The sequence below is a fragment of the Seriola aureovittata genome, chromosome 12 (genome assembly GCF_021018895.1).
Source record: "Seriola aureovittata isolate HTS-2021-v1 ecotype China chromosome 12, ASM2101889v1, whole genome shotgun sequence".
Classification (NCBI taxonomy): domain Eukaryota; kingdom Metazoa; phylum Chordata; class Actinopteri; order Carangiformes; family Carangidae; genus Seriola; species Seriola aureovittata.
In genome coordinates this window covers 5696714-5708050 of record NC_079375.1, presented here as the reverse complement: position 1 = coordinate 5708050, position 11337 = coordinate 5696714, and the positions used below count along the sequence as shown (strand labels likewise).

Here is an 11337-nt window from a genome sequence, read left to right as displayed (position 1 = left end):
CAAAAAACGTTGTGTTTCACTTTAATAATACCCAAGAAAATCTAAAGTCTTCAAACTGGTCACCTCAAGGTTAGACAGCTGGTTCAAATCTGGATAGAGGTAAAAGTAGATTCCTTCCCATGCTCCAGGTAAAGTCAGTCCCCTGATGAGCAATATGAGGAGCATCACGTAGGGCAGGGGTCCCCAAACTTTTTCCTGTGAGGGCCACATAACTTTTCCCTTCTCTGATGGGGGGCCGGGTTCAGTTTGTAACAGAAAAAGTGTGACGATCGCAGGGGTGCCTAAACGTAAAAATTTATTGTTTTCCAGAAAGCCACACATAACCAAATAACCCTTTCCGGGTTCTTCACAGAAAAAAAAGTCAGGAAATAAATAATAACACTATTAATGAAATAAATAATAATAGTTCAGGGGGCCGGGCCAAATGTGGGGGCGGGCCGTATCCGGCCCGCGGGCCTTAGTTTGGGGACCACTGACGTAGGGGAAAGTGGCTGTAAAGTAAGCTACCTTTGAGAAAAAAATAAAACAAAGAAAAAACACAATTTCCCTCATCTTTTTTTAATAATGCCTATAGTTTAAAATTCTTAAAGTATTTCCTCTGACCTTTCCAGAAGATCTGACACCTTTCCAAATACTAAAGTAGCAGACCACCCAACAAGCCAGCAGACACAGAGCCAGCTCCCATCTCACACTGCCCAGCTCCTCAATGCCTCCAGACATGGCCAGCACACGGTGTCTGAGAAGAGCGGAAATTTGAAAACAAAAAATACTGGCATCATGCTGTTTTATCTTTTTCATATCAACTCTGACAGATTATTGGATACCGTCCTTGCATAAAAGACATTTTTTCACTCCTGCTCACTTCATAGTGATACAGTAGGCTAATTTACATTTCATTATTAGTTAGACTCACTCCCAGAACTCGATTGCAGCAGCTGTGGTCTGATTTGCTGTCAGATTAGATGAATTGAAAGTCTGAAGACCGACACATGTTGCTTGTAAAGTTAATTTTCAGTAAAATAGCTGAAGTCATAAAGTTTCATCATGAAATAACAATATCCAATTCCTGAAAAAATGAAAAAATATGGTTTAAAATGTTCATATCCGTGGAGGTAATTCAAATTTACCTTTGTGACACGTCAGACCAGCTTTAAATGTCTAGTATTACATTATAGAATGTGTGATTTAGGCTTTTTCTCCTGTTGATCTTGCATTTTATCTCAACACGCATCAACTCACCTCGTGCGAGTGGACACAGTTTCCTCCAGCAGGTGATGAATCCTTCCTGGGTGTACTGACCACTTGAAGTCTCCAGCAGGAACAGAGGAATCACAACACAGCTAACAGACCATATGGCACCAGAAAAGCACCTGTGGTAAATACAACACATGTCTTATCATTGAAATGACAAATTAAATTACAAGTTTTAAGTCACTCATCTCTCATCAACCAAAAAAAATCCCATTTGCATGGTATAATATTCACCTCCACTGTTCTTGTAGCAGAGGTAAGGAAATCTCCACACGTTACCCAAGCTGACCACATTTCCTGCAACAATCAGAATATATTCAGTTTTATTTGTCCACTGTCCTCTGTCTCCATCCCTCATCTGACTTTCCATTTTTCTTCTTTCTCTGTTCATCTCAAGATCAAGAACATAATTTCTGTGTGTGTTTCCATGTGATTTGGTTACTCCAAAATACTAAAAACTTATCTTTGCTGCTTTTATAATGTATCTTTATTTAATCTGTCTACACCCTGCCCTTGGTACATAGAGTACAACATAAATTACACACAAGTAATTCCATTTCCAACTCCAAGGGGCTGATGATAAGTTTTCGTTTTGCCAAACCCAGAGGAGCAGTCACAACCTGATTACAATAACCCTGTTGAACTCCTGGTCCCTCAGAAATTCAAACTTATTTCAATTTTATGTTTGTGGAATGTTAGGGCAAATCCAGTTGCTCGTTTTGAAATGGGAAATAGATAATAGTACAGGGCTTTTTTTATCGTCTTTCACTTGTTTTGGATTATTGCAAGGCAATGTAACTAATCCAGTGTAAGACCCAAACTATGTGCATATCTGAACAGATTCATGTATGAACTAAGTATGCAGCCACTGGTTATTTCCATAATTAATTAAACATGTTTGATTTACTTATGGAAATAACCAGTGGCTGCATACTTAGTTCATACATGAATCTGTTCAGATATGCACATAGTTTGGGTCTTACACTGGATTAGTTACATTGCCTTGCCATAAATCCAAAACAATAAGTGAAAGACGATAAAAAAAAGCTTTCAGGCTTCAAGTTTTACATAAGGTAGGGAATGTTGGGTTGAGTGACAGGTGACGTCACAGTTTGCGAGTTGCTCGGTGTCTAACGGCAGGTCACATCACCTACTTCCAGTTAGTGACCTCCCAGCCAGTTGCTGGCTCCTTTTGGATAATATTTCATACAAATATTTCACTAATAATATGCTTTGCGGTGTGGGTAGTTGACTAACAGAACGTGGGGAAGTCTGTGCTCCGGTTTTATGAGGTGAGTAAAATTCGAGTATTATTTCGCTATAGTTAGCTCTAATTAGCAGGTATTCATGTGTGCGTTCACCATACCTGGTTTGTTAGCTTAGCTTGTCAACTGGCTAATTAGCCAGCAAATAGATTAGCCCTTGAGCACGACGCCCAGCTAAGCTAATGGAGGAATATATTTGACACAGTTAAACCTACATGACATGCACTTAAGTCTCAGCTCCAATCTTCAGTAACATATGAGTGACGTCACCAAGGCTACGTCCATCTTTAATCAGACTTTATGATTTAGACCTATTGAAATCTCCTCTAGAAGCTTATATACAGAATGATAGCTGAAGTTTTTATTAAAGTTGACTTCTCAGGTCACACTAAGCTGTCACGGCAGATGTCCTCAGTTCCACACTTGTCCCCTCCTCTCCCAGTTTTCTCCTCTGCCAAGCTGGATCTCCAGCAGGACGACAGAGGACGGACAAACGCTGGAAAGTAGGACAAAAGTGAGATAAGTCAGTTTCCATACTAATTGTGAAACCTACAGGAGACATTTTGAGTCCTTAACCATGCTGTACCTTCACTTAAATGCAGCAAGCAGGCTAAACATTCTTATCTCCTTATTTTTATTTTTCAGTTTGAATTTCTATTTACCAACCCTTAAGGCTTTTTCGTCGCAAAAATGTTCTCAAATTCCTCTGCAGACTTATCTTCTGGTTTATGACTCATGAAATTTCAGAGATAAAAACATAGAATGAAAAATAATAAATCAAAATTGAAATATTGAAACAATAGTATATATTTTATTATGGTTCATCAGACAAAAGGGAAATTACATTTACTCCCAGAACTCAATGGCAGCAGAGGTGATGTTGGTCTGATTTGCTGTCACATGAGATGAATTGAAAGTCTGAAGACCGACACAGTGAGCTGAGTTTGGGGAACAAAGAAAGATTCCATTGAGGTTAACTGGAGACTCTGTTGGGACCCTGGCGACTTAACTTCAACATCTCACCTGTGTTCCAGGTGTTCTCACAGCTGGCCCAGGGGATCTGGGATCTGAACGAGAACACCAGGTAGAAGAGAGCCCAGGCTTCAATTAAAATGTAGATGAAAAAACATAGTGAAATCACCAGTTGTCCAAATCCAATTCCTACAGTCAAATACAAACCACAATTTTTTAAAATGGCACCTGCTGAGCAATAAAAAATTAGCAAAACTCATTTCTGGAAAATATTAATTTCCTATCTTTGTGTAAAAGCCTTTTCTTTAAAGTGTGATTTGTGGCTTTTTCCCCATTTTGGCTGCACATTGTAGTTCAACTCAAATCATCCCACCTTGTGCCAGTGGACACATTTTCCTCCAAGACGTGATGAATCCTTCCTGGGTGTACTGACCAACTGAGCTCTCCAGCAGGAACAGAAGGATCCCACACACCACAGCTAACAGACCGTATGGGACCAGAAAGCCACCTTAATATGTGCACAGAGAGATATGTGTGCTCATAGTAAATTAGACAAATTAGATTTGTTTAATCAAGCTCTGCTAAATTCATGACATGTAAGAGTCATCTCCACCATTCTTCTAGCAAAGGTAAGTAACTCTCCACCAGGCCGATCACATTTCCTGCAACAACCAGAATAAATTCTGTTTTTTTTCCCACTGTCCTTCGTCTCCAACTTCTCTCTGCCTTTCGCTTTTCCTCCTGGCTTTGGTCCCCCAGAAATCAAGTAACTGGTCCATTGTGTGTTTCTGTTATGACTCCAAAATTCTGCTGCTTTTATACATGTTTCACCTAATTTGACTACATCCTTCCCTCAACCCTAACCTGTCATCTTTAAAAACAAAATCAGTTCTAGCTTTGAGGGGGCTACCTCCCTGTTTTGCAATAGCCAGTGTAGCTCATCAATAACAAATTCAGTCACAACTTCTTTCTGAAAAGACATTTGCGATGTTCTGAATTTGTATGATTTACCCCCATCATTCTTGTTGCAAAGATGGGATAATCTCCAAATGCTGCCAAAGTCATGCACATTTTCTAAAACAACCAGCACCTAAAATACATGTGATATACAGTATATAAGGATTCCACTGTGCTGTGATGCCAGTGTTCCAGATGTTTTGTGTCTTAAGTGGTCAGCTTCTTTAAAGATACTTTATATGTTATGGAGAAACAGACAGTTTGTAGTCTGTTTTTTACTACTGCTATATGTTACATTTACAGTATATGCACACAGAAAATTGTTCTTTGCCTTTGATTTGGATAGTAATTAGGACATGATGTAAATTTGCTGAAACCTTTCATTTTCTGGCCCATAGCCCTACATTACAGTGAAGATGTAAATGGACAGGTTTGGTTTTGGCATTAAGTCAATTTTATTTATACAGCTCATATCACAAATTTACCTCAAGGGGCTTTACAATCTGTACATCATATAATACCCTCGATCCTGAGACCCTTGATTTGAAACAGGAAAGATTATTCAAAAAGCCTTGAAAGGGGAGGGAAAAATGGAGGAAACCTCAGGAAGAGCAGACATTCTGTGGATAACCAACGATGTAAAATAGAGTATCAGGATGATAAAATTATAGATAGATTGTAAACATGCAAACCAACTTTACCATTTTCATTTTATAATTTATGACAGCTAGTAGATGCCCTTTTTATTTTACAGAAGCACACCAATAATTAATGATTTAAGTAGTAGTAGTTAATGTGATTTTTCAGTTAAACGGTCACTGCAGACGTCCTCAGTCGTCAAGAGAAAGTACACTAATATTTGATAACTGAGATAACTTTGAAGGTTTAGGGATGCTGCTACATAGAAGTGAGAAGTAACCAGCATGTGAATTTACTTTATAACTGACCTAATGATTGAACTGTGTAGTTAATGTGACTTTTCAGTTAATATTAAGCTGTCACTGCAGATGTCCTCAGTTCCACAGTCGTCCTCTCCTCTTCCATTTCTCTTCTCTTCCAGGCTGGATCTTCAGCAGGACGACAAAGGACGTACAAACGCTGCAACACAGAGATGAACAAGATGAGTGAGTAAGTTTAAACACTGTAACTATAATGACACTCAGACAGGACATTTTGACCCCAGAGTTGAATTAGATTTGAGCCCTGACCTGTCGGAAGGTTCCTGGTGTCAAACACATCTGTCCAGCTGCCCACAGTGGCATCATGAGAACAGAGGAGAGAGTCATGGTCCATCCCAGTGTGTACGCCCAGTCAGGGTAAATGTACCAGCTGTTAATCTTGAGGTGTGTGTAACCAACCAGGTACAGGATGAAGGAAATCTGTGAAGGTTTGAGGAATTATGGTTTAAGGTTAAAGAAAAACAGAATAATAAAAGAGTTTAACTTTGAAATCGTAATTTGTCCGATACTATGTTTATGAGTAAATGTCTGCCAAAGTAATGACATCCCTATTATCCTTTGCACTGCTGTGCCAAACTGATTTGGAGGCATGGCAGCTGACTCTAAGTCTTTCAATCAGAGCAATACAGCTATATTTTGTTTCTCTTTAAAACTTATTTGACTCACCAGTGACAGCAGAGGGATGATGTATTTCCAGCACAGTTTGAAGAAAACAGATGGTCTCTGTCCCGTCATGTCCTCAATGTTTTTGATAACACGGTCAGCACCTAAGAAGTTCAGATTGTACATTTAGTCACATTATCTGAAAACATTTTTATTATATTTAATCATATATTGCAAAATGCTAAGACAAGAGTTTGATCCAAACAACTGGACGACCTGTTAAGATAAATATTTGCTGATCAGTATGAACAAAGCTAGACTGCACATTAGACCAATTTTAAAGTCATATTAAGTTTTATTTATTCGTATTTCAGAGCACTGTGGCTGATATATGACTGTAATTGAGGTGGGAGGATGAATAATCTGATCAAAACTGTTGGTTACACTCAAATAGTCAGAGGATATGTATTGGACATACCTGGCCTGGCGTCACTCACAAGCTATTAAAGAGTTCATAGTTAGGACATGTTAAGTTTACGGACCCAAAACGATTTACTTTTTCAATCTTCCCACCATGAAACTATCAAATGGATATAAAATAAAGACAAAGGATCGTTCTTTCAAGAAGACACCAGCTATTATCAAATTATAGAGAGATGTATGACCAGGTCATGGGTCAAACGGTCAGCTCCAGAGGTTCAAGTAAATTAACATAACATCAACAACCAAAATCTCTATTTTCACTTACCAAAAATCCAGGCTATAGCCAGACACTCAGATAAAGCCATACAATAATGACAAGCTCTGGTACAACCATAATAATCAATGAGCTGGAATATGTAAATTCCTCCCTACAACAGGAAGAGAGAAGATTTAGTGACAAAAGTTTGGGAATATTCTGGGATGTAGGAATATTTGTTCACCTCAGTAACCAAGGTCAGATGTATGAAGAAGAAGAGCAAACAGATGAAGAGAACAAAGATTTCAGACCGTCCTGCTGCACGCAGGAGCTTCGGAAACAAGTCGCTTATTGAGGTGATAAAACACTCGACTGTCACAAACTGGAGACAAAATAAAACAAGCAAATTATTACATTTTTGTGGCCAAAAAGCAGTAGTTATTATTTATGCGGTAATAACAGCAAAACATCTTACATGAGGGTCAACACTGAGGAAAAAGAGCATCAGGAAAAAGCAGACACTCCAGAACTGTGGAAAAGGCATCATAGCTGTAGCCTGAGGGTAGACAACGAAGACCAAACCTGGACCTATGAATTAGATGTTGACAAGAAAGAGACATTTAGAGAGTATTTATTTACTCTTCCTGTATTTGGACCTAAAACCAAACTTAAGTTGCTTGCCATTTTAAACCTTTTTATTTACCGGACTCGGCCACATTGTCAACGGTAACACCCTGTTTCTGTGCCATGAATCCAAGCACTGAGAAGACGACAAATCCAGCAACAAAGCTGGTCCCGCTGTTCAGTAAACAGATCCAAAAGCAGTCTCTTCATAGAAATAGAACGCATTTTAAAAGTCAAGCACCCTTTAAACTTAATTTTGTTGTGCAGGTTATACTCACTTGTAACAGTTGTTGTTGTGCTGATTATAACTGCCCAGAACATTTAGAGTTCCTATGGCCACACTGTAGGAGAAGCATATTTGAGATCCTGCCTCTATCCAGACCTGTCATGAGACAAAAAAGTATCTTATATACATGAGTGTACAGGAGTCTCGTACAATAAAAGTAATACTGTAAGTGTCTTAAGCAGATCAAAATGGTCATTTTTGTTTTGCTCTTCAGACTCAGAGTAATGTTATAGTCATACTTTGTGTCTTCACTTGCAGAAGTCTTTAGAAGAGATTTTTTTAAGGTGGTTCCACTTGGCTCTCAAACCTGAAGCCAGCACAGAAAGCTGTTGTAGCCAAGTTCTCCTAAGAGACTCAAACACTCATTAATTTACTGGAGGAATGTTAGTGCCTAGATAAGTAGTTAAAAACAGTTTGAACTGGTTTCAAAATTTCATCAATAGGACAACTTGAAGGTTGTTGTGTGACTAGAAGATTACCAACCATGCAGTCTGGATGATCCATCTCTAGTGTACCAGGAAGTGACTTGATAAAACTGTACATGGTAATTGTATCATAATAAAATACCTCAAGGTTAGCCAGACGGGTCATGTCTGGATAGAGGTAAAAGTAGATTCCTTCCCATGCTCCAGGTAGAGTCAGTCCCCTGATGAGCAGTATGAGGAGCATCACGTAGGGGAAAGTGGCTGTGAAATATGCTACCTTTAAATAAATAAAAAAAGGAAAAAAAAAAAATAAAAACATACATGTTCTTATCTTTTCTGAAACTACAAATGATGAAGATAATTAATGAAAATATGTTATGAGTATTTGTTTCTGAATTGCATATATACCAAATGTGTAACATTTTAGACAAAATATTTCCTCAGGACCTTTCCAGAGGACCTGACACCTTTCCAGATACTGAAGTAGCAGACCACCCAACAGGCAAGAAGACACAGAGCCAGCTCCCATCGCACACTGCCCAGCTCCTCAATGCCTCCAGACATGGCCAACACACGTCGTCTGAGTAGAGGACAAGTTTAAGAGGTACTACACTATACTAAGGGTTACCAGGCAAAAGGAAACGGTCATGTCAACTAAACTCTTTAGATGTTTTATATTTTATGGTAATTATTGTTCCCACTTTGCCACAAAATGAATTTGGACTCACTCCCAGAACTCAGTGGCAGCAGAGGTGGTGTTGGTCAACATGGTCTGGTTTGTTGTCATGTTTGGTGAGGGAGAATCCAAAATCTGAAGACCTATACAGTTAACTGATTAAAGGGGACACACAAATGATGGTGATTAAGATTAAAATTAAGATATGGTGATTAAGTGATACAGATTAAGAGTGGATGTTTGCAATTACCTTGTGAATCATCCTGAAACAGTTATAGGCTGCACAGTGCAATGAAAGATCACTTACAAGTACAATTGGCAGTGCACAAATAATGTCTGGATTTATAACAAACAGTATGGAAGCCCTGAGAGGCGAGTGGGGAAAAAAAAAAATTCTGTGAGGATTTTTAAAATTTTTATCTGTAATACTCATTTCAACCACAAGAGTCTGAAGTGCACCTCTACCCCAGTCTTAATAGGACTAAAAACAGTCATAGTTTCTTACAGGTGATTTTTCATTTTTCCATCTACTGGAAACACAAGCTACATGTATTGTGTGTGAGCTAGCTATTTAACATTGCCGTCATGGCTTTCTTTTAGGTGGAAACTTATTTTAATCAGCAAAGTCTTTCTGACAGGAAGGTTTTAGGAGGTCAGATGAGATAGTGAGCTACAAAGCCCATATAATGAGCCAGCCACAGTGTATGTATGGGTAAAACATCAGGCTTTCACCTAAAGAAATTACAGATAAATTGCAAGTTTTTGTAACAAACTTAAAATTGATCAGTTACTGGTAACAGCCTTTTTGAAAATTCAAGTTTATCAAGTAAAAATGTCTCTAATATTTGCCTTTATTGTACAATTTGTGAGATTTACTATATATGATATTTTATAATTTATATTAACTAAATGCTCAAATATATGCAGTCCCTATGATTCCTGCATTTCCAAGTAACTATTTGTACTATATTATTTATTTCCAGTTAATCTCTCCTTGCTGAACTTGCAGATGTAGACAGAACAACAGGGTAATACGTGTAATTTAGAATGAGTGTTTCACCACATTACATGATCGTGTTTAATCTAACCGTGGCCACTGTAATGCTCTGTTTATATAACCTGTTTGTGTGCTTTAGAAATTGAAGGTAAATTCCATAGTGTCACATTTACCTGTATTCCAGGTGTTGTCACAGTTGGCCCAGGGGAGCTGAGATGTGAATGAAAACACCAGGTAGAAGAGAGCCCAGACTTGGATTATGATGTAGCTGAAGTCATAAAATGTCCTCACCAAATGCCCGTATCCTATTCCTAAAACACAGAATATTAATTGCGAACGTTTTCTAGGGTAATAAAGATTTAAGTCTTTCAAATATTTATTTCAGCCACATATTGAAGTGTGACTTTTATGTTTTTTTCTCTTCTGCTGACTGCATCTCACCTTGTGCCAGTGGACACAGTTTCCTCCAGCAGGTGATGAATCCTTCCTGGGTGTACTGACCACTTGAAGTCTCCAGCAGGAACAGAGGAATCCCACACACCACAGCTAACAGACCATATGGCACCAGAAAAGCACCTGTAGTAAATACAGGGACATATGTTGTCATGGAAATGACAAATGGATTCAGCGATATCCTTTAATTGCCCGATCTCACTATTAATTTTCCAGTCCACTAAACAAAAAATAATGCAGCTCTACTAAAGACAAAGTTAGTATGATTCACCTCCACCGTTCTTGTAGCAGAGGTAAGGAAATCTCCACACATTACCCAAACCGACTACGTTTCCTGCAACAACCAGAATATATTCAGTTTTATTTGTCCACTGTCCTCTGGCTCCATTCCTCATCTGATTTTCCGTTTTTCTTCTTTCTCTGTTCATCTCAAGATCAAGAACTAAATTCCTGTGTGTGTGTTTCTGTGTGATTCATTTATTCCAAAGTACAAATAACTGATCTTTGCTGCTTTTATAATGTATCTTTACTTAATCTGTCTACACCCTGCCCTTAGTACATAGATTAAAACAAGGCTGATGATTGGTTTTTGTTTTGCCAAACCCAGAGGAGCAATCCCAACCTGATTACAATAACCCTGTTTAACTCCTGGTCGCAGAAATTCAAACTTATTTCAATTTTTTTTATTTTTAGGGCAAATCCAGTTGCTCATTTTGAAATGGGAAATAACAGTACAGGGCTTTCTTATCATCTTTCACTTATTGTTTTGGATTCATTGCATATATACTCTGTGCTGCTCTCATGATAACCCCATTGTTTTTCTTCTTTCTCTGTTCATCTCAAGATCAAGAACTTAATTCCTGTGTGTGTTTCTGTGTGATTCGGTTATTCCAAACGACTGAAAACTGATCTCTGCTGTGGTGTGTCTATATACCTTGCTGTCAACACAGACATGGGTACATACATATATATTAAACACAAAACCAGTTATTCCAGTATTAAGGGCTGAAGCTTGGGGGAATATATAAAATAGGGAAAATGAAAAAGTGACAGTAACATTTGTTTCTAAATTTGGCCATTAACATAAATTTCCTATTAAAATTAAGCCTTTTTAATGACTTAGCTGCTAAATTTGGCCTCGAACAATCAAATGTTTAGATAAATAAAAAAATGGCGTTAGCATTAGCTGT

General features: G+C 38.2%; 1 protein-coding gene across 1 annotated transcript; it reads right to left on the bottom strand.

The window, feature by feature from the left end:
* Positions 1–5594: 5594 nt before the first annotated feature.
* LOC130179202 (sodium- and chloride-dependent betaine transporter-like) lies at positions 5595–11093 on the bottom strand. The gene is made up of 13 exons (XM_056392031.1): positions 10419–11093; positions 10136–10270; positions 9868–10005; positions 8750–8852; positions 8469–8601; positions 8164–8298; positions 7589–7692; positions 7390–7514; positions 7162–7274; positions 6931–7068; positions 6756–6858; positions 6071–6171; positions 5595–5824 (listed from the first exon to the last, which is right to left on the bottom strand). The coding sequence occupies exons 1-13, from the start codon at positions 10573–10575 to the stop codon at positions 5636–5638; spliced, it is 1674 nt and encodes a 557-aa protein (XP_056248006.1). The 5' UTR covers positions 10576–11093; the 3' UTR covers positions 5595–5635.
* Positions 11094–11337: the final 244 nt, after the last annotated feature.